Source organism: Podarcis melisellensis, assembly GCF_964234715.1.
Source record: "Podarcis melisellensis genome assembly, chromosome: 18".
Lineage (NCBI taxonomy): Eukaryota > Metazoa > Chordata > Lepidosauria > Squamata > Lacertidae > Podarcis > Podarcis melisellensis.
In genome coordinates, this window is record NC_138536.1 from 6623160 (window position 1) to 6646555 (window position 23396).

The 23396-nt window shown below is 46.8% G+C and overlaps 1 protein-coding gene across 2 annotated transcripts in view; it reads left to right on the forward strand.

The window, feature by feature from the left end:
• The window catches only part of CHAF1A (chromatin assembly factor 1 subunit A), a 33506-nt gene that overhangs the window by 5599 nt on the left and 4511 nt on the right, over positions 1-23396 (forward strand). For both annotated transcript variants that reach the window (XM_081895462.1, XM_081895461.1), the window contains exons 3-12: positions 1694-2469; positions 9381-9437; positions 10622-10863; positions 10979-11039; positions 12769-12837; positions 15048-15274; positions 16839-17007; positions 18128-18208; positions 20993-21085; positions 22218-22467. In XM_081895462.1, the coding sequence (XP_081751588.1) occupies positions 1694-2469; positions 9381-9437; positions 10622-10863; positions 10979-11039; positions 12769-12837; positions 15048-15274; positions 16839-17007; positions 18128-18208; positions 20993-21085; positions 22218-22467 (2025 nt within the window). The remainder of the gene's footprint in view (positions 1-1693; positions 2470-9380; positions 9438-10621; positions 10864-10978; positions 11040-12768; positions 12838-15047; positions 15275-16838; positions 17008-18127; positions 18209-20992; positions 21086-22217; positions 22468-23396) is intronic.

The following is a 23396-nucleotide window of genomic DNA, read 5'->3' on the forward strand; positions in this document are numbered from 1 at the left end:
ATTTTTGCAAGAGGAAATATTTTTCTGTCATCTCAGGACCATCTTGATATGTCGCCACCATTTTTTTTTCCTGTTTAAAAGATGAGAGTTGCACTTTTATTCAGTTTTGGGCTGCATGTTTTATCCCATCCATGAGCTCAGGGCAGGGGCGCCGACTTATAAAAAATATTGGGGGGGCGGGGGCCCATACCGACTTATAAAAAATATTGGGGGGGCCCAAGACCTCCAAACCGCTGCTGCTGGGGGAACGAAAGGGGCGAGCCCCGGGCTGCCCCGACCTTAAGTGAACCTGTGAGGGCCCGCCCTTTGCGGCAGCCGATTGGCTGCCGCCGTGGGCGGTGAATATTAATGAGCTAGGGGGAATCCCCGCTTCTCGTGGGGCTGACGCCGGCCCCGCGAGATTGTTGATGGGTCGAGAGCCCGCAACCCCACCCCCTCTCTAGATCGGGAGTGGCTTTGTTTTAACTCATTACTGAATGTATTTTAAAAGGTAACTATCGTCAAACAAGGAAAATAAAAAATACCAACATAATTTTGTGATTTTACAAAGCATAATATAACTAATAATTTTCTTAAATTATTGGGGGGGCGGAGCCCCCCAAACGAATTTTTGAGGGGGCTCGGGCCCCCTCAGGCCCCATGGAGTCGGCGCCTATGGCTCAGGGTGGGGTATATGGCTGCATTTGCTCTTATCCACACAGCAACTTTATGGGTTGGGTTAGGCTGAAAGTCGCCCAGTGATCTATTTGTGATCTTTGAACCTGGTTCTTCCCAGTCCTAACCTATCGCCTGCACCTGGGATGAGGAACTTGTGTCCCTCCGGGTATTCCCTTTATCCCTCACCACTGGCCATGCTGGTTGTTGGGCTGATAGAAGCTGAGAGCCCAACAGCGTCTGAAGGGACACATGGTATCTTTGAACTACGCCATCCTCTTGCATGTATGGAGCAGGCTTGTTTTCTGTGGCTCTGCAGTCTACAGCATGGGTAGGCATACTAAGGCCCAGGGGCCAGATCCGGCCCAATCGCCTTCTAAATCTGGCCTGCGGATGGTCTGGGAATCAGCGTGTTTTGACATGAGTAGAATGTGTGCTTTTATTTAAAATGCATCTCTGGGTTATTTGTGGGGCATAGGAATTTGTTCTCCCCCCTCTCCCCAAAAAACGTCCAGCCCCCCACAAGGTCTGAGGGGCAGTGGGCTGGCCCCCTGCAGGAAAAGTTTGCTGACCCCTGGTCTACAGGGTAGGCTAGAGTTAATGAATGAAAATTGCAACAAGGTAGAATTTTATCTAAACATCAGGAGGAAATTGTTATTTGTGGTATTAAACATTTGTTGCTTGTTACCAAAGATGTCTGTAGACAGTTTTGATTTAAAAACATAAACTTCCTAACGGTAAGAGATGTGGGCTGTTCTTCACTGCAGCTATTTAAGCAGAGGTTCATCATCTATCAGGGATGCTGTAATTGCATAGGGGGGCTGGGCTTAGGTTATCTCCAAGGCCTCTTCCTTCTTACCATCCCCCCGCCCCTTGCAAATGGGTGTTATTTAGTAATCTTGGGTGCACAGATCCAGCTTTCTACAATATGTACTTTTATTGGGAAAAATACATCTATACGTTAGATCACTTGCCTCTTCTTTTATCTTGCCCAAAATTGTAAGCTACCATTCTTCAGCTTCTTCTTTTTCTGTTCCAGCACGATTGCCTTTCAAGCGTTTGAATCCCATACCAAAGGAGAAACTTGATGGAAACCCAGGAGTCAAAAGAGGCAGGAACTCTCAAAACGTCTTTGATCAAAACACGCCCTGTCCTGGTTTGTCACATCCATTACCGGACAATGTGGAGAACAGCTGCCATGAGGAAACCGAGACACAATTTGTTCCAAAACTCATTAACGGCAAGGGCCCGTTAGATAACTTTGTGCAGAAAAGCACAAAAATTAGTACAAGTCAGTTGCCCTTCATAGACTTGACAGAGGATTCCAACCACAGACTGAGTGATACTGACGCAGACCACTGCAAATCGAACAAAGTAGCGGCACCTGTAGAGAAAACTCACGAGGAAACGGAAGCCCAATCTGGTCCACAAAAGCCTGTTTGTAATACCCCTGTGGATGTTCTGCTGGCAACTTGCCCAGTTACACCAGATGAGGATGAATTATCAGATATGGTGTTGACCAAAACAGAAACCAACAGTACTACAGAGAGCAAACACAGTAATGTCATATTTGAAAGGAAAATGCCCCTCATTGTCCTGGAGGATATCATGACGGCCAGATCTCCACAAGCTTCACCTTTGGAAAGGAGCCTATCTTCTGGAAATGAGACAATTGAGTCTTGTCCTGGAGAGAGCAAGGATTATACAAATTCCTCATTAAGTTCCGCCTCCCTTACCAGTTCACCTGAATCCCTGCGTGTACAAGGATGCAAGGACAATATTAGTCCGATGGCTGCTTCAACACCTGTTGGAAAGGTATAGTATGTGTTGAGATAGAAGCAATAAAGATGGTAAATGTTCCTTAGCAAGATCTTCTCTTTCCCAGCTTCCTGTTGCTGCCTTATCCACACGCTCATCTCTCAAGTGTCCTCTCTCTGCCCGTTTAATTTACTCCAGCTTTGGTGTCTTTACAGTCCTCGTCTGTCGTATCTCCTACGTCAGACATGTCCAACCGGTCGACCGCAATTGACAGGTAGATCCCCGGGGTGTTCCTGGTAGATCATGGAACCGTGGTCGATCATGGGCAAGGAATGATTCCGCCCCCGGTGCTAGGTTCCTCCATCGGCGCTGCAGCAGCATTGAAAGCCGGGCAAGGTGGAAAGCAAAAGTATCGTATTTTTCGCTCTATAAGACGCACCAGGCCACAAGACGCACCTAGTTTTTGGAGGAGGAAAACAGTGCGCAGTGAAAGCAGCAATCCCTCTTGCTGTTCTGCCTTCTGGGATAGCTGCGCAGCCTGCATTCGCTCCATAAGATGCACACACATTTCCCCTTACTTTTTAGGAGGGAAAAGTGAGTCTTATAGAGCAAAAAATACAGTAATCTTTTCTTTAGTGCTGCGTGCGATTGTGAGTCCTGGAGTTTTGGCTGAGCGCCCCCCCCCAAAAAAAGCTAAAAGAGTCGGGTCAAAGGCCCCCCACAATCAACAGCTCTTGGCAATCCTCCCCCCAAAAAAACCACACGCTTCTCCTCCCTCCAGTAACATTGGATAGATCACTGCCTGTTTCTTTTATACTGGGAGTAGATCACAGTCTCTTGGGAGTTGGACGTGCCTGTCCTAGATCTTTCCCTATCAGGTTCTCCCTCAGGATTTCAGCTTCAAACACAGGTTTCCACATTGTACAGTGACTTCTGAAAGCTATGTTACATATTTCTCTTTTCTGTCAGTGGGTTAGGTTTTGTTTTGTTTTGTTTTTTGATACTTGCATCCTGAGCAGTTAGGGACGCGGGTGGTGCTGTGGTTTAAACCACAGAGCCTAGGGCTTGCCAATCAGAAGGTCGGCGGTTCGAATCCCCCACTTTTTATCCTGAGCAGTTAGAATCTTCTATGTATATTTTGCTCTAGGAGGCTTAAAAGGTAAAGGGACCCCTGACCATTAGGTCCAGTCGTGGCCGACTCTGGGGTTGCGGTGCTTATCTCGCTTTACTGGCCAAGGGAGCCGGCGTACAGCTTCTGGGTCATGTGGCCAGCAGGACTAAGCCGCATCTGGCGAACCAGAGCAGCGCATGGAAACGCCGTTTACCTTCCTGCCGGAACAGTACCTATTTATCTACTTGCACTTGATGTGCTTTCGAACTGCTAGCTTGGCAGGAGCAGGGACCGAGCAATGGGAGCTCACCCCGTCGTGGGATTTGAACCACCGACCTTCCGATCGGCAAGACCTAGGCTCTGTGGTTTAACCCACAACGCCACCCATGTCCCTACGTTTAGAGCATGGCATATTTCATGCTTTGGTGCGATGTCTTTCCTCATTTGTATGCTTAGTAGTGAGCTGGGCATTCACACGCTTGCTCCCTAAGTCAGGTCCTTAGTAGACTTAGTGGTCCCTCTAGGAGGCTTAGGTTTGGCCAGAATCAAGTATATACACTTCCAGAGTTAACACTAAGTACATTACTTCTGGTAAATGAGCCACCATCGCTGCCAGAGGGCCATGGACAGTTTGTCCCAGGGTTTTTAGATTCTTAATCCCAGGGTCCTGAGTTCAAGCTCCAGGTTGGATGAAAGATTCCTGCATTCCCTCGTCCCTTCTGGCTCTACAGTTCTATGATGTTGTAAAGTCATGTCTACTAAGGACCTGACATAGGGAGCAAGCGTGTGAATGCCCAGCTCACTACTAAGCATAACAAAAGCAAGAAAGACATCGCACCAAAGCATGAAATATGCCATGCTCTAAACGTAAATATGCTCTGGTTCGCCAGAAGCGGCTTAGTCCTGCTGGCCACATGACCTGGAAGCTGTACACCAGCTCCCTCGGCCAAGAAAGCGAGATGAGCGCCGCAACCCCAGAGTTGGTCACGACTGGACCTAATGGCCAGGGGTCCCTTTAAACCCTTTAAACTTTTCATTGCTATCTTCCTCTCCTTAAAAGTGAAACTTGTGGGCAGACTTCTTACTTTAGCTGCCAGTTGTCAAATAGAGTGGTACCTTGGTTTAAGAACAGCTTAGTTTACGAACAACTTGGATGAAGAACGCTGCAAACCCGGAAGCAGGTGTTTTGGTTTGTGAACTTTGCCTTGGAAGCAGAACATGTTGAGTGTGTTCCATTTGTAAATTGAGTCCCCCGCTGCTATGGGAAAGGACGCCTTGGTTTAAGAACGAACCTCTGGAACAGATTAAGTTCGTAAACCAAGGTACAGTGGTACCTCGCAAGACGAAATTAACTCGTTCTGCGAGTTTTTCCATCTTGCGAAGCACGGATTCCCTGGGTATTAACGGTTTTAAGAAAAAGGAAACAAACTCGCAAGACGTTTTCGCCTTGCGAAGCAAGCCCATAGGGAAATTCGTCTTGCGAAGCAACTCAAAAAATGAAAAACTCTTTCGTCTTGCGAGTTTTTCGTCTTACGAGGCATTCGTCTTGCGAGGTACCACTGTACCACTGTACTGTACAGTTGCTCCATGGGACTGGTAGCTGGCTAACCTTAGCTTCGCTTGAAGTTACTGTATCCTTGATTCTGAACAAGAACATACAATGTTTCTGATTTCGCATGGTGGTGCAGCCTGGTCAGAATCAGGGAAGGTCTGGTTAAAGAAAGTAAAAAAAGGAGGTGTCTCTCCTGACCCCAGCACACTTTTTTAAAAGGTACAACTTCACATGATTAGGTAAAATTCACCTGCAGGCTCTCAGAACTAAAGATCACTAGAACAGGGAAATATTTGGGTTTTAAGTTGCTATTAGAATGTGGCTTAAGTGATTGATTGGTAGCATAGGTTGGGAATTAGAGTCTCCTGGCTGAGATACGAAGTGGAAATCTAAGTCTTGCAAGGAGTGGCATGTTCTAAATATATTTAACACTCACTCTATTGGATCTTCTTTTTGACTGGTTGGAATTTTGGCCACCAGGTGTTATAGGCTGGAAATAGCCATCTGAGTGCCAAACCCTTCAAAAATAACTGTGTTGGTGTGACAGGAACTGTCTCTTCTCGGGCACAGTAGCAATGAAATGGGATGGAGGGGGGTGGTCTCCTATGCATAGTCAGCTAATTTGCACTGGGAAAAGTTCAGCTTTTATTGGAAAGCTTTCTGGCGCCCAACAGAGTGATCTAATTTAGCATGCTTATTTGTGCCTAATAAAGTTACACTAAAAACTTAGAAACTACCAGGCATACCCAAGGTGGATAAAAATTAATGATTAAAAAAAAAAGCAGATTTTTTATTTAATTTGGATTTTTTGATTTAATACAGATTTTTTTAAAAAATTTAAATTGGATTTTTAAAATAAAATGATTTTAGAGGGGAAATCTCTCTAAATATAGTTTTCTATTTAAAACAAAAAAAATTCCTTCCAGTAGCACCTTAAAGACCAACTAAGTTAGTTCTTGGTATGAGCTTTCGTGTGCATGCACACTTCTTCAGATACCACTTCTTCTATTTAAGTTACATTATAGTCCACAGGCTATTCATCAGGAAATAAGAATTTGTTTTCAGTTTTTCACGTCTGCTCAGTTTTTGTTTTGTTTTTTAAAAAAAACCGTTTAACCACATCAGTTAACAAACATGGATACATATGCTATAATGTTATTGTTTTAGTTAAATAAATTGATATTAAGGGGGGGGGCAATTCCCCTTCCAATAAAGTACATCAGAAAATTGTCCAAATATAACTTACTGATGTTAACTTATTAAACCACACAATAATTTCATAATTGTCTTCCTATGTATTTATAATAGTATAACCAAATCAGAATTTTGTGATAGAATTGTAAAAACTACTCTGAATATTTATTATTCCAAAAATGAAACCTTCATCTGGTTGTAAATATTAAGATTATACTAGCAAGATTGAGTCTTTCGGTAAAAAAATATATGATTTAAATCAAGTCTTACTGACTAGTGATTTAAATCGTGATTTAAATCAAATCCACCCTGGGCGTACCTAATGCTGTATTTGTGATTGGCATCCATTTGTTGTTACTAAAGATCCTGTAAAATAGAAAAAAAAAATGCTGTGGAAAAAGAAAGCCCTAGGAAATGTTTCACCCCACATGAAACGTGGATGTTTGCTGTGACATATATAGCGGGGGGGGGGGGCCTTCAGCAGACTGTTTTGGCCTACACAGAGCAGTGGAAATGTGGTTAATCTCCCATGTAGAGAGATGTAAAGGCCTGAAAAAAGAAACCAACCCAAGAAAAGTGAGGTGTGAGTTATGTGCTGCAGCTGCTGCTTGGATGGGGCACAGTTTCTTCCCAGGCCCTACTGAAATTTAATTGGATGCATTGACATGCTGGCATTTTGTATTGATGAAAGTGCTGGGGGTGCCAGCACAAAATGGCTTTCGTATGCAGCAAAAAAGAGGTAAAGGTAAAGGGACCCCTGACCATTAGGTCCAGTCGTGGCCGACTGGGGTTGCGGCGCTCATCTCGCTTTGTTGGCCGAGGGAGCCGGCGTACGGCTTCCAGGTCATGTGGCTAGCATGACCAGAGCAATGCACGGAAACGCCGTTTACCTTCCCACTGGAATGGTACCTATTTATCTACTTGCACTTTGACGTGCTTTCAAACTGCTAGGTTGGCAGGAGCAGGGACCGAGCAATGGGAGCTCACCCTGTTATGGGGTTTCAAACCGCCGACCTTCTGATTGGCAATTCCTAGGCTCTGTGGTTTAACCCACAGCACAACCCGCGTCCCTTACAGGCGTCTTGTGTACTGGCGCTCTATTCCGGCGAGCGCTGTCACAGAAGTCCTGATTCTAATATATTGGGAGCTGGAGAGTTTTTAGCTGAACTGCAGCCATCTGACATTCCGTAACCTATAAGGCTTGTCTGCTGAAGTGGCTTTAACTGTTAAATTCCACAATCCTTGAATATGCCTGTTATTTCAGTGCCCCTCAGGAAAGGGCCATAACTCATTGGTAGAACATCTTGCTTTATGTGCAGAAGGTCCCATGTTCAATCCCTGGTGCTTCCGGGTAGGGCTGGGGGATGTTCCCCTGCAGCTCGTTTCTCCCTTTCACCCCAAGTTCGTGCTTCTTCAAAGTCCATGACGCCTTTGGTAAAGGCTCTGAGTATTATCATGCAAAAAGAGCGTAAATCTCCCCCCAAAAGCCATATACATAACATAACATGCAGAGCATGAATTTGAAGCACATGGCTTTCCCCAAAGAATCCAGGGAGTGATAGTTTGTTGAGGGTGCTGGGAATTGTAGCTCTGTGGGGGTAAACAATGGTTCCCAGGAAAGCAATGCTCTTTAAATGTGTGGTGCGTACATAGCCTAAGATGCAATTCAGTAGGTCTATCAGCTGTGCTTTCTCAGTACTGAAACACTCAGAGTAACATAATCATACACAATAAATATCATAGTAAATTAGGTGGGCAGGATTGGCCATCTTTTATATCTTACTCCATCCCACCTTGAAAGTATATTTTGGAAGATCATTTGAGTGAGTTTGTGTGTGTTTCATAACAATCAATTTATGCAAGAGCTGCTTCTCAGATTTTACTTTCAGCTTCATGGCTTCTGGAAAGTGGAATAGGTTGTGTCCAATGAAGGTTTCATGTACATATGTTATTCATGCCCATTAATTTGAACGGATCTCTTCTGAGTATGACTATTGCTGAATACAACCCAAGGTTTGTCTGTATTGAAGAGAGCTCTTTAGCTTGCATTAGGTGGTTGCTCTCTGTGTGTGATTTCACACAATGGAGGAGTCCAGGGCAAGTAGGAACCAAGAGGAGTTTGGAAGGGAGACCATGTAGCACAAATGTATTCCATTACAGGATGTTTAGTGCTCCTGGGTCAAAAGCCTGAAGACGTTCTGTGCAACATTTTGGAAACTGCTGTATCCAGTGTTAGCCATAACTGGAGTACAATCGTACCTTGGAAGTCGAATGGAATCCTCTCCGGAAGTCCGTTCGACTTCCAAAACGTTCAGAAACCAAAGTGTGGCTCCTGATTGGCTGCAGGAAGTTCCTGCAGCCAATTGGAAGCCGCGCCAGACGTTCGACTTCCAAAAATCATTCGAAAACTGGAACACTCACTTCCAGTTTTAGATCGTTCGGGAGCCGAAACGTACGAGTTCCAGGGCGTTCAGCAACCAAGGTACGACTATACGTTCCTAAATTAGCAATGTCAATTTCAGTGGTTGTACTCTAGTCTCAACAAACATTGGATACTCCCTGGATATCTAACATCCAATACTCCAGTCAAATGTAGTAGCAATGCTCAACTGCTTCCTTTTTCAGTCTTGGGCCAATGATGAGGTATCAGCAGGCTTGAGGAAACTCCCAAGTTTTACAGAAGTACAAATTGAGGGGGGCGGGGCGAAGAACTTAGTGAGGACTGAAGATGCTCGTGAGGGTGGGATAGTAGTAATAGAGTATTCTGGAAAAGTGCCTTGTAGGTATTCCGCACTGCTACCCTGAACTCCTTTGGCTGAAAAGTCAGGATATAAATTCTATAAATAAATACTGGATGATTACATAGCATTTTATTGCAGGTTCCACCTGTGAAACATTTTCAATTTTTTTAAAAAAATCCTGGCTTAGAGCTGCACCCTTCTTCCAGCACCCAAAGCTTCCCCAAGTTTTATTAAAGGATGCTTGAGGAATTCAGATTTTTACGTAATAAGAAAACAAATCTGTTGACCGCTAGTCCCACGGGACTCTTCGTTTCTGTTGCTTTAAAGGGGTGTCAATAACGCATGCTCGTCTCTGCCCTCTCAATTCCAGGCACCGCAGAAAATTCACCGGAGTTCTGAGGAGAAGGAGAAACTAAAGCTGCAGAGGGTAAAGTGGTGTTTTCCCCCCCCATTGACCTAGAAACCTTATTTGTTCACTTTTGGTAATGAGCGGAGAGCACATCCCTTTTCCGGTTTCCTGACCTCTGCTGAAGGTCCAAGCCACCACTGGCATGTGGACCCCGAAGGTTGCCCTCTGGCTGAAAAAGTTCCCCCACCCCTATTCAGATTGACTTGCTGCTTTTTAAAGTTTTGCGCTGTGGGCCTTTTTGTTTTCTGTGCCCTTGCTTCAAGCGTTATTCTTTCCTCTCTACAAGCAGTGCCAGGATTCAAGAAGCTATAGATGAAGTGAGTAGGAGGGTGCGGGAACTTTAGCTCGAGTACAGAAAGGAGATGCTGCTTTGTCTCTTTTGAAGCATTTTTACCCTACCCTTCAGGCTTCCAGAGCAGCTTAGTTACCAGTAACATGGCAGCCCTGCCCTCAGGCTTAGGCAAAGGTAAAGGGACCCCTGACCATTAGGTCCAGTCGTGACCAACTCTGGGGTTGCGGCGCTCATCTCGCTTTACTGGCCAAGGGAGCCGGCATACAGCTTCCGGGTCATGTGGCCAGCATGACTAAGCCACTTCTGGCGAACCAGAGCAGCACACGGAAACGCCGTTTACCTTCCCGCCGGAGTGGTACCTATTTATCTACTTGCACTTTGACGTGCTTTCGAACTGCTAGGTTGGCAGGAGCAGGGACCGAGCAACGGGAGCTCACCCCGTCATTGCAGGGATTCGAACCGCCGACCTTCTGATCGGCAAGTCCTAGGCTCTTTGGTTTAACCCACAGCGCCACCCGTGTCCCACCCTCAGGCTTAGACACAAGGAAAATGGGAACAGGAGGGAGAAGGGGCAGGAGAAGCAAACTTTGATGCTTTGGTCAACTGGAATGGTAACAGCTTAGGGAGAGGGAGAGGTTAACGTTGCTGGTCCCTCAGCAGCACTGGTGGAGACTACCTGCTTCCCTTCTCTCCCTCTGTTCTGCCACCTGGTGGACTGGCCTCCTGGTACCAGTAGATGAAGGTGAGGAGCCTGATGGAATGAATGGCTTCTCACCAGAAACGGAGCCTGATTGAACAGCTTCTTGGCACCTGCGATTAGGCAGTGCTTGACTTTTGTGGGGCATTGATGGAGAGTTGCCTAAAGAGCTCTTCTGTTTGGGGGCGTCTGTTGTCGTTTCTCGCAACCCAGGATCAGGAACGTGCAGAGAAGCTTCAAAAGCAGCAAGCTGAGCGGGAGGAGAAAGGGAGGCTGAAGGAGGAGGCAAAGGCCGCAAAAGAACGCGCCCGGGAGGAGGCGAAGAGGAAGAAGGAAGAAGAAAAAGAGTTGAAGGATAAGGAAAGGAGGGAGAAAAGGGAGAAAGAAGAGAAAGAGAAGGCTGAGAAGCTGCGGGCGAAAGAGGAGAAACGGAAAGAGAAGCAGGAAGCTCTGGAGTAAGTTGTCCTCTCTGGTGGGGTTTTTTTTACGTGTGACTCATGCTTGAACACGTGTGCATGGTTGCTTGGTCCCCTGACACCGCCCCTCTGAAATCAAGCTTTTATTTTAAAGGGCAAAGCAAGAAGAGAAAAGGAAGAGAGAAGAGGAGAAACGGTTGAAAGAGGAAGAAAAGGTAAGTGGAGTTTTGTCTCGCTCAGCCTTCACGTGCCCTCCAGTTGGACTCCAGTTCCCATCAGCCCCAGCCAGCGTTCAGTGGGACTGGTAGTCCACCATAATCTGGAGAGAACCTAGTTGGGAAAGGCTGGTCTAGCTGAAGGGAAGCACACTCTGCCCTCTGCCATTGGCTGGGTCCTGAGGACTTGGAGGAGGCTGCCTTCCATGCTTTCCTTCCTTCCTTCCTTGCCTGGCGTGCTCTGGTCCATGGGGTCACGAAGAGTCGGACACGACTAAATGACTAAACAACAACAAAGCCTTCCTTGCTTCCCAGCAAAAACATCCTGGTGAGGGGAAAGCTAGCCTAGCCCATCTGTTAGTAAATCCTGGGCTGCTTCTTTTTTTAAAAAAAAAAAAAATTATTAAGATTTTGAAAGGTTACAAAATTAAAGAAAAAAAAAGAAAAAAAAGAGCAAAAACACAGAGAAATAAAAACAATTAAGAAAAAAACAAATCAATCCTTCCATAACTTATCTTTCATTTGCTTGTTTCCTTGACCTCCTCACACCTCCGTTTTTGTATTCTAGTTCAATTAGCTATTTCAGCAAATCCTTTCCATCTTTGTTTTTATCCTAATAATTTATCTTAATATGATGTAATTTTACATTCTCACCAATTAACAATCTATTTTACTTAATCTTTTATAACATTTCTGCTAAAACCACATAACTTCATTCCAACATCCTTCTAACATTCCTTAATTTTACAGTGTTTCTGTAAATAAACTTTAAATTTCTTCCACCGACTCTTCTCCCTGGTCTCGGATTCTGCCAGTCATTTCCGAATCCTGGGCTGCTTCTGCCAGTCAGTGTAGATTCGCTCTATGCGGGGCTGCCCTTGAAGCTGTCCCAGAAACTCCAGCGGGTGCAGAATGCAGCAGCGAGGCTCCTCACGGGGTCTCTGCCGTGGGAGCATATTCACCCAGTGCTTTTCAAGCTGCACTGGCTCCCGGTGGAGTACAGGGTCAGATTTAAGGTGCTGCTTTTGACCTTTAAAGCCCTTCACGGCCTAGGACCCTCATACCTATGCGACCGCCTCTCCTGGTATGCCCCACGGAGAGCCTCAAGGTCCATAAATAACAACACCCTAAAGAAGTTAGATTGGCTTCAATCAGAGCCAGGGCCTTTTCAACACTGGCTCCAGCCTGGTGGAACGCTCTGCCTCATGAGACCAGGGCCCTGCAGGATCTGATCTCTTTCCGCAGGGCCTGTAAGACAGAGTTGTTCCGCCTGGCCTTTGGCTTGGAGCCAATTTGATTCCCTCCCTCTCTCTCTCTTTTTTTCTTCCTTTCTTTTCCTTCTCCTCCTGCGATGAGGCTACATTTTAATATTTTAATGTTCCATTATTTTAATGTTGTATTTTATTTTTGTTTTTAAGTTGTAACCATTCATCTTGTTTTTATTATTGCTTGTAAGCCGCTCTGAGCCCGGCCTTGGCTGGGGAGGGCGGGGTATAAATAAAAAATATTATTATTATTATTAGACAATACTGAGCCTGGTGGACTACAAGGGTCTGGCTTATTCAGCTTCTTCTGTTTTTATGAATTGCGTTCTTATCAGTAGGTGGCTGGGACCAGAATTCACAGTGGTGTTTTTAATTATTTAGAGCAAGGGGGGATGCTTTTGCAGAAATGCTTTTAAATAATCCAAATCGTTTGCCTTTCATTTTGTCCATATTTCCATCTCTAGCGTATCAAAGCAGAGAAGGCAGAGATCACCAGGTTCTTCCAAAAGCCCAAAACCCAGCCTGCTCCAAAGGTGAGTTTTGTTTTGCTTTTTGTCTGCCTTTGTCTGAGAGCCAGTGTGGTGTAGTGGTTAAGAGCGGTGGACTCGTAATCTGGTGAACCGGGTTCGCTTCCCCGCTCCTCCACATGCAGCTGCTGGGTGACCTTGGGCCAGTCACACTTCTCGGAAGTCTCTCAGCCCCACTCACCTCACAGAGTGTTTGTTGTGGGGGAGGAAGGTAAAGGAGAATGTTAGCCGCTTTGAGACTCCTTCGGGTAGTGATAAAGCAGGATATCACATCCAAACTCCTCCTCCTCCTCTTCTTTTTCTTTCCTCTCCAGCTTCTGCCTCTGTTCTGCACTGTTCTTATTATTATCATTATTGCCAGAATCTCCTTTGGAGAGCCAGTGTGGTGTAGTGGTTAAGAGCGGTAGTCTCGTAATCTGGTGAACCGGGTTCACGTCTCTGCTCCTCCACATGCAGCTGCTGCGTGACCTTGGGCCAGTCACACTTCTCTGAAGTCTCTCAGCCCCACTCACCTCACAGAGTGTTTGTTGTGGAGGAGGAAGGGAAAGGAGAATGTTAGCCGCTTTGAGACTCCTTAAAGGGAGTGAAAGGCGGGATATCAAATCCAAACTCTTCTTCTTCTCCTCCTGCAATGCCATTTAAATCCATGCAAAATTTCCAGGGCAATGGAAATTGCCTTCAAGGTGGCCAGCACACTTCACATTTTAAACGCTGTGTTGTACATGCACAAAAACCCCTGAACCATGTATGTCTTTTATATTTAAAATATGTTTACTTCACCTTTCTATCAGATCAAAAGTAGAATACAAACACAAAACCCTGATTTTTAGATCTATTGCTCTACTCACCCTCAAGGAATATAACCCAAGTGTGCTACAAACAAATATGAAGTGCTGCTAGTAATTCTTTTTTAAATGCATAATTTAAAAACTCTTACCCAGCACTCTGCCACCTCAATGCCCATCACCAAAAGCCAGCCAATAAAGATGCCTCCATGTGTTGATTCTAAAATAAGCTGGGAGGTGTGGCTCCACAAGAAGTGGGCTTCTTATATTGTTGAAGAAGCTACTGGGTGTACCTTCTCCGCTTGCCTTTCTGAGAGTTTTTTAGGCCTGGGGTTGGGGAACCTGTGGTTCTAAGGACATTGCTGGACTCTGCTCCCATCATCATCTATGCTGGAATAAGGCTACAGGTTCCCCAGCCCTGCTTTAGCTAGTTGTGGAGATCAAAAAAGGTCAGAAAGCATAGCTGACCCATGGCTTGCAGCAGCCTGAAGTGAATTTCAAGTGGCACCAGGAGGGAAGGGAATAGATGGTGGCAAAAATTGGTACTTTGATTAAGAAGCAAATATCAGCCCTAACCAGAGAGGAAATGTAGCCTTATTAGACTATACCGATTGGTGGGGGTTTGCGTTGCTCCCGGACGGGAGTCAAATAACACCAAGGTTTGGTTCAGAGAAAGAGTTTATTCTGCTCTCCGGATAGCAGAAGGCACTGCGTGAATCGGTTCACCGCAAGCACAAAAGCAAGAGAAATTGCATACAGTATATATATATATCCTCCAGGCACCCTCTCCCCCCTTCCCCAGGAATCCACCATATCAGCTTATACACGTAAGTTGACATCCATGACCATAAACAGATGTTCCTGTTCTGGTACTCTTGACAATTAAAGGTTGTTCCTGTTCTGGTATTCCTTATCTTGGGGTAAGAAGGTCACCAACTCTAAGAGCACTCCTGGTGCCCTTCCCGGGTCTCTTGTCAGACCTGACAAGGTCTGTGCGTCAGTGTGGTCAGGATGTAAGATGCTCCACTTGGAACTGGCAAGGCCATCCATTGCCATCACAGACTGATAAAGGAGAGGACTTTGAGCACTTCTTTATACAGCTGGGTTTCTGTTTATACATTGACTCAAGTGCTCAAGTTAATGCATTTTAGAAATGCTCCATTGGAGAAGGAAAAATGGGGATTTGGGGGCCCGTTTCAGACTGACTGCACAGAAACCCATTCCTTCAGAAACATCATTTTTGGTCTTCTTCAGGCATCACATCAAAGTAGCCAGATGTATTCACATGTTTTTCAGGCTTTATTGGTCAAAACATGAATTATGCCCAGGAGAGAATAGGAAGCTGGTGCTGGTAGTAAGGTAGTTGGGAGGGGGGAGGGGGGATGGAGAGAGACCAAGAGCTTGTGTATAACATTTTCCTCCTGATTTCAGATTCTGGCTGGCTGGTGTGGCCGATTTGCTCCGTTTGAGATCAAGGAGAACATGGTCCTCGCGCCAATCTGCCGAGTTGCGGTCGATCAGGACCTCATGGACCAGTTAGACTGGCTGCTGCAAGCTCAGAGCTACAGTGCTTCTTTCCTGGAAGAACTGAAAAGCAGAGATCCCTGTAAAACGGGACCCACCCTTGTCAGCAGCCCGAATGCTGATGCATTCAACAGGTTAGTTTTCTTGGTATTGTGAGCTATTGAGCTATGCTACTTAGATTCATAGAATCATAGAGTTGGAATAGACCCCAAGGGCCATCGAGTCCAACCCCCTGCCAAGCAGGAAACACCATCAGAGCACTCCTGACATATGGTTGTCAAGCCTCTGCTTAAAGACCTCCAAAGAAGGAGACTCCACCACACTCCTTGGCAGCAAATTCCACTTGTAGAAGGCCTCTCACTGCTACTGCCTTTGTCTGTGGCACTTCCTCTCAAACCCTCCTCAGCAGGGCACATGGCATTCTGCAACGTCCGACGTTGGCTCATTGCCTCCCACCCCGGCATCATCAGATAGAGGGAATTATGAGTTAGAAACCTAAAGGAAGGAAAAGTTTTCCTTCATTTCTTTCATTTGGTTTAACTTGGTTTAGTTTAAAGGTAAAGGGACCCCTGACCGTTAGGTCCAGTCGCAGACGACTCTGGGGTTGTGGTGCTCATCTCGCTTTATTGGCCGAGGGAACCGGCGTACAATTTCCAGGTCATGTAGCCAGCATGACTAAGCCGTTTTTGGCGAACCAGAGCAGCGCACGGAAATGCTGTTTACTTTCCCGCCAGAGAGGTACCTATTTATCTACTTGCACTTTGACGTGCTTTCGAACTGCTAGGTTGGCAGGAGCAGGGACCGAGCAACGGGAGCTCACCCCGTCATTGCGGGGATATGAACCGCCAACCTTCTGATCAGCAAGCCCAAGAGGCTCAGTGGTTTAAGGTAAAGGTAAAGGTACCCCTGCCCGTACGGGCCAGTCTCGACAGACTCTAGGGTTGTGCACTCGTCTCACTCTATAGGCCGGGAGCCAGCGCTGTCCGCAGACACTTCTGGGTCACGTGGCCAGCGTGACAAGCTGCATCTGGCAAGCCAGTGCAGCACACGGAACACCGTTTACCTTCCCGCTGGTAAGCGGTCCCTGTTTATCTACTTGCACCTGGGGGTGCTTTCGAACTGCTAGGTTGGCAGGCGCTGGGACCGAATGACGGGAGCGCACCCCACCGCGGGGATTCGAACCGCCAACCATGCGATCGGCAAGTCCTAGGCGCTGAGGTTTTACCCACAGCGCCACCCGCATCCCTTAAACCAGTGGTTTAAGTAAAGACCTTTATTGGGGGCAGTAGCCCCTTTTCTTGTTAGTCCTGTGTTGCCGTCTTAGCATTGCTTCTATATACCGTAATTTTTGCTGTATAAGACTCACTTTTTCCCTCCTAAAAAGTAAGGGGAAATGTGTGTGCATCTTATGGAGCAAATGCAGGCTGCGCAGCTATCCCAGAAGCCAGAACAGCAAGAGGGATTGCTGCTTTTACTGCAGATTCAGAATATTTTTTTTCTTGTTTTCCTCCTCCAAAAACGTGGTGCGTCTTGTGGTCTGGTGCGAAAAATACGGTAAAAAAAATCCTTTTCAGTAGAAAGCAGGGATAAAGGAGTCTTTCACGCTGTCAGTCAACTGCCGGTGGTCTTTCTCTCACTGGCTTGGAACCCCGGTGGGCTGCATACCCGTGACTGATTGCAGCATTTTCCTTTCAACAGCGATGTGGTCATTGTGAGCAGCAGCCAAGCAGGAGATGTGCCGGAGAGGAAGAAGTTCGGTAGGATGAAGCTCCTGCAGTTCTGTGAGAATCACCGCCCTGCCTACTGGGGCACGTGGAACAAGAAATCCTCAGCCATACGCCCGAGAAACCCTTGGTCAAAAGAGGAGGTCAGCATGCGATACTGCATCCACCTCTTGTTTCAACTGAAGTAACTCAGTGGCAAGCCCTTAGGCAGCTAAACAGAGAAGTCCAGGTTTAAATCACCAATATATAAGGCTGCGGTTGCCACCATGCCCGCAGCTGTGGAGTATAAAATTGCATCCGATTATAATCTCTGGACTATCCGGTTTATTGGCTCTTGGGAGTTGGGGCTGGGAGAAAAACCTCTCTGCCTGAGACCATGGGTAAGGGCCGTAGCTCAGCCATAAGAGCACCTTTTCTGTACGCAGAGGGCTGTGCAGTCCTCAGCACCTCCGGGTACAGAATCATAGACTTGTAGGGCCAGAAGGGAGCCCAAGGGTTGGCATCTACTCCGGCCCCCTGCAAGGGAGGACTTGCCGCTAAAGAATCCCTGATCCATAGAAAGTAGGACTGGGGAAATCCTGGAGAGCTGCTGCCAGGCAGTTCTGATGTTACTGACATCCAATGGCCTGACATGGTATAAGGCAGCTTTCTGTGTGGTTTAGTGCAGCTCGGTGGCTTTTATTTTCTGTCTGCTTGGCAATGGGCTTTGTAAGTTCCCTTCTCCCTCCATTAAGCAACAGACTATGAGCTGCAAGTGAGGTTTCTGGTGCTGCAGTGTGAAGGAAAACCACCCTCTCTGCTCTTTATATTGTTCCCTGGGGAGCAGAGAGGATGATCCCCTCACTCTCTGTCTTGTATCGTAGATCCCTCTCCTCCCAGCCCAGCAGCACATTGTTGCTAGAATCTAGCCCAGGGCTCGGCAACCTAAGGCCCATGGGCCGGAAGTGGCCCGCGGTGGTCGTTTGACCGGCCCACAAGCTGCTCCCAAACCAAGTTGCCTGCTCGCACAGTGTGCTAAACCACCACAGCACAGGGACTTGCTTCTGCGGCACCAGAAATTGTGTCTGTGCATGCGCAGGTGCCAGAAATCGCAGGTGGGATCTCCGTGGGACTGATCTGGCCCAGGCGAGATAAACGTTGCTGACCCCCGATCTAGCCTCTTGTTCCTTCTCCAAAATCTTCTGCACAGCCTGCAATACTTCTCAAGGCAGAATGGTTTCTTAGTAGTGCTTTTTTTTGTTTGTTTCCTCCTTTCCTCTGCAGAAACTTCTGGACTACGAAGTGGAGAGTGACGAAGAATGGGAGGAGGAGGAGCCCGGGGAGTCTCTCTCTCACAGCGAAGGGGTAAGGGACGAATGGCCACCTTCTGCCCTCAAGCAGGAGGTTCCACATTCAGAGACTTCTTTGTCAAAGGAACCAGGGTTCCAGGTGTAATAGAGACAAGCAGGATCACCTGCAGGAAGATGCTGCAGCGTGGGTTGCAACCGGCCATGCCATCTTCTGGGACCAGCAGTTGTTCCATGTTCTGTGGCCACACTGAGCATGCTCAGTCCTCACTGGGCCGGCTTTTCGGGAGGGAGGAGGCTCATGATGTCAGAGCAACAAGCCAATACGTAGATCTTCCCCACCAAAGTTCCAGCAGCGCTGTGGTTATTTATAGGAGCTTTATGCATGGAGGGATAAGTTGCCTCTTGTGTTGCAGAGTGTGACAGAAGCTTCCACTACTGGACACCCCTTGTTTTTGTTTTAACTACGGTATATATTTGTGCGTTTACCTTGTGAAGCGCCCTGATACCTTATGATGAAGGGTGGCATATAAATCTTAATCATCACAGTAATAATAATTGCAGTGATACCTTTCTGAACAAGGACAGAACTGCAGATGCACGCAAGCAATTTCCCCTACTACCAAGTTTGTTTATTTTTATTATATGTTTGGAAACATTTATATGCCATTTTGCAAAGCTTGATAAGTGGCGTTGCAGCTGACCTGACGTTACTGACCTTTCAGTGAGTCTTAAAAGCAGAAATGCTTAGAGTAGGGTATGTTTTAGGGGTAAAGGTTTTAAATATATTTAGCTGTACGTTCATAGTGCCATGCCTTGTTTTTTCGGACAGTTCATGCTGAGGTTAAGGCTGTGGATCAGGGGCCAGCCAGTGTGGTGCCCTGCCAACGGGCTTGAGGTTACTGGACCTCAGCTCCCATCATCCCCAGCCAGCACAGGCCAATGCTTGGGCATGTTGTTGTCCAGACAGGGTTCAACACGCATGGATCAAATCCTCATTCAGCTGCATCAAGCTCGGTGGATGACTTTGGGGTCCAGTCCCTGGCCCTTACCTTAATCCTACCTCCTCAGGATAAACTAGGGAGGAGGAGAAGCATGTATACCACTCCAGCGGGTGCAGAATGCCGCAGTGAGACTCCTTATGGGGTCTTCGCTGCAAGATCACATTCATCCGGTACTATACCAGCTGCACTGGCTCCCAGTGGAGTACAGGATCAGGTTTAAGGTGCTGGTTTTAACCTTTAAAGCCCTATATGGCCTAGCACCCTCGTACCTACGGGACCGCCTCTCCTGGTATGCCCCACAGAGGAACTTACGGTCTTCAAACAAAAACATCCTGAAGGTCCCAGGCCTCAGAGAGGTTAGGCTGGCCTCAACTAGAGCCAGGGCCTTCTCGGCTGCGGCTCCAATCTGGTGGAACGCTCTGTCACAAGAGACTAGGGCCCTGCGGGACCTGACATCTTTCCGCAGGGCCTGCAAGACAGAGTTGTTCCACCAGGCCTTTGGTCAGGGCGCAGCCTAACTCCCTCCTCTGGCAACCTGTACAGAGTTTTGCTTAATCGGTTGCCATCAATTTGATTTTAATTAATTTTTATAATGAAATATTTTTAGAATGTGTGATTATTTGACTGTTTGATTATTTGATTGTTGTTAGCCGCCCTGAGCCCGGCTTCGGCTGGGGAGGGCGGGATATAAATAAAATTTATTATTATTATTATTATTATTATTATTATTATTATTATTATTATTATTATTATTGGAGGAGAGGTGGGGTGTAAATTGCGCAAGTGAACACCTGGAGGTTGCCTTATCTGGCCCATACTGCAGCTTTTACACTGGCTTATTTTTGTCATGCATTTTCGTTAAATGCATTCTTTGTCTTGTTGTGCGGTTCGTGAGAAAGGCTTTGGGCATGAACCCAAGGAACCCAAAGGAAAGATCAGTTCCCACTGCCTTGGGGGGGACACCTTTGGGAGAAGAAAAGGTTAAGGAATAAACCTCATACAAATCCAGAGTGGAGTCCCTAAGGCAGTTGGATGGCGCTTTGTACTCCTCCTCCTGGCAACTCCTGCCGCCAAGCAAGTGCCAGACGTCTTGCTTCGCTTTCCATTGGACCACATCAGCAAGCCCGGGGGGGGTGGTCTTGTCGTCTGCTCAGCCCAAGACCTCCAAACATACTGCCCAGGCTTGCACCATGAAGATTCTCTAGCTTGCCTTGTTTGTGTGTGTAGCTATTCCATCGCACCAGAAGCGATTTAGTCCTGCTGGCCACATGACCCGGAAAGTTGCCTGTGGACAAATGCTGGCTCCCTCGGCCTGAAAGCGAGATGAGCGCCACAACCCCATAGTCACTTTTGACTGGACTTAACCGTCCAGGGGTCCTTTACCTTTACCCTTTTTAGATATAACAGTGGTAACTCGGGTCAAGAACTTAATTCGTTCTGGAGGTCGGTTCTTAACCTGAAACTGTTCTTAACGTGAGGTACCACTTTAGCTAATGGGGCCTCCCGCTGCTGCCGCCGCACGATTTCTGTTCTCATTCTGAAGCAAAGTTCTTAACCCCAGGTACTATTTCTGGGTTAGCGGAGTCTGTAACCTGAAGCGTATGTAACCTGAAGCGTATGTAACCCGAGGTACAGTGGTCGGCTCTATTTCTGGGTTAGTGGAGTGTGTAACCTGAAGTGTCTGTAACCTGAGGTACCACTGTACTGAAACACTCCAGAGTAACATAATCATACCCAATAAGTGCCATAGTAAATTAGGTGGACAGGATTAGCCAATTTTTGTATCTTACTCCATCCCCTTTCCAAGTTTTCTTGACGTCTACTTTTAAATCTTTCAGGATGATGACGATGAGGGTGGAGAGGAGGAAGACGATGACGACGGCTTCTTTGTGCCCCATGGGTACCTCTCAGAGGATGAAGGTGTGACTGAAGTAAGCCACAGAATTCCAGGGCACCTTACGACAAGACTGAACTGCCTTGGGAATAAATTTGCAATAGGTTACTTGTGTAGGGTAACTTGATCTACCCAGCTTGGCAGTGATGCAATAGGCCCTGCGGCACCAATAACTTGCCGGTTATAATCTGTACAAAAATCTCCGGTTATAAGTTTTAGAATTCAAAGCACTAATCTCATATTGGTTAGCTAAGCTGGGAGGTAGGTGGGATGTACAGCCAGGGGGGCCACCTTCCCTCTTGACCAACCATCTGAGCAGTCACTTCCAGGTTTGCGGCGTTTGGGAGCCAAAACATTCGAGAACTAAGCTGTTCAAAAACCAAGGTACGACTAAACAAAAAAAATTCCTTCCAGTAGCACCTTAAAGACCAACTAAGTTAGTTCTTGGTATGAGCTTTCGTGTGCATGCACACTTCTTCAGATACACTCTGTTTCTTGGTGAGGTTGATGGACTTCCATTTCATGCGGCTCAATGTGGTGCCTTCCATAGTTCCAGTTACAGATAGGTAGCCGTGTTGGTCTGCCATAGTCAAAACAAAACAAAAATTCCTTCCAGTAGCACCTTAAAGACCAACTAAGTTAGTTCTTGGTATGAGCTTTCTGAAGTGTATCTGAAGAAGTGTGCATGCACACGAAAGCTCATACCAAGAACTAACTTAGTTGGTCTTTAAGGTGCTACTGGAAGGAATTTTTTTTGTTTTGACTATGGCAGACCAACACGACTACCTATCTGTAACAAGGTACGACTGTAATAGAAAAGAACTTCACTGGGAGGGGAATGGCACCTAGACCTTCTATTGTGGCAAGTGTAACCTAGGTTTAAGGCGCTATTTAGTGATTAGATTATATATCTTGAGTTTCTAACCCTGGCACTGATACAAATGCGTTGGATGTTCGGGTTCCAAAGAACGTTCGCAAACAGGAACACTCACTTCCGGGTTTGCGGCGTTCGGGAGCCAAAACGTTTGACTCGCAAGGCGTTCGACTTCTGAGGTACAACTGTACTTCAGTAGTAAAGTGATCAAATCTTTCTCTTTAGTTATGCAAACACCCAACCTTTTGAGCCGTTCTCCTTCTTCATCAGAGTAATGCTTTTCTTCCCCTTCCAGGAATGTGACCCCGAGAATTACAAAGCTCGCCAGAAGCTGAAAGCGAAGGAGTGGGACGAGCTGATCACCAAGGGGAAGAGATTCCGCGTCCTTCAGCCTGTGAAGATCGGCTGCGTTTGGGAAGGCAAGGAAAACAGCGACGCAGATCTGAGGCACCTGCAACAGTTCACAGTTTCTATCCTGGACTCAACGATTGCCGATGAAGATCCGTTAGAAAAAAGCAGCAAAAAGAAAACAAAAGACCAGCAAAGTAAGCTGCAGGCAGGAAGAGTAAAGAGCTCTGCCTCTTCTACAGAGCAAGTGTGGCTTCGGCTAAAGGTGTTACGATGCTGTAAGGAAAGCTTATGGCAGGGGTGGTCAACTCCCAAGAGACTGTGATCTACCACGGAGTTAAAGACTGGCAGTGATCTACCCCCTTTTGAGGGGTTCAGGTCAACAACTTTGAGCTTTTTTTAGGGGAGCCAACTTCTTGAGCTTCTTTGGGGGGAACCAGTGATCTACCACAAATGTCCAGTGATCTACCGGTAGATCACAATCTACCCGGTGGATGCGCCTGGTTTATGGAAGTGGCTGGCTTGTCTGTTGGAGAAATTTGTAAAGCGTTCGTCCTAACCAGGTTCCCCTATGGAACGCAGACAGACTCAGGCATTAAGTGAAAAGTAGGTGCATGCATGATGTCAGCTTCCTAAAAAGCCAGAGGGAGCCTGCACGTTGGTGCTACCAGCCATTTTCGGGCACAAACCACAGAGAGGGAGTTGGGAGAAAGATCAGACGAATCAGTTTTCCCTTTGTCTCCCTTTTGCTGGTTGGCAGGAAACCTTGGTGGGATTGGGGGGAGAGATAGCAGATTAGAAATGTTCCTGTATGAAACAATGGAATTTCTGGGCTTGTTACAAGAACCCTTTCCTAACAAAGGGTTTTCTGGGGACACATCCCAGTACATTTCTGAGCACAATTCAAATGTCTTGGTACTGACCTTTAAAGCCCTAAACCAGGGGTCGGCAACCTAAGGCCCATGGGCTGGAAACGGCCGCTGGAGGCTGTCTAACTGGCCCACGAACCACCACCGAGCCGCCCGCTCTGTGAGTCCCTGCACATTGCTCTTCCACAGCTCTGGAGATCACTTCTGCGCATGCCCAGACACCGGAAATCGCTTCTGCGCAGGCACAATTTTCAGCA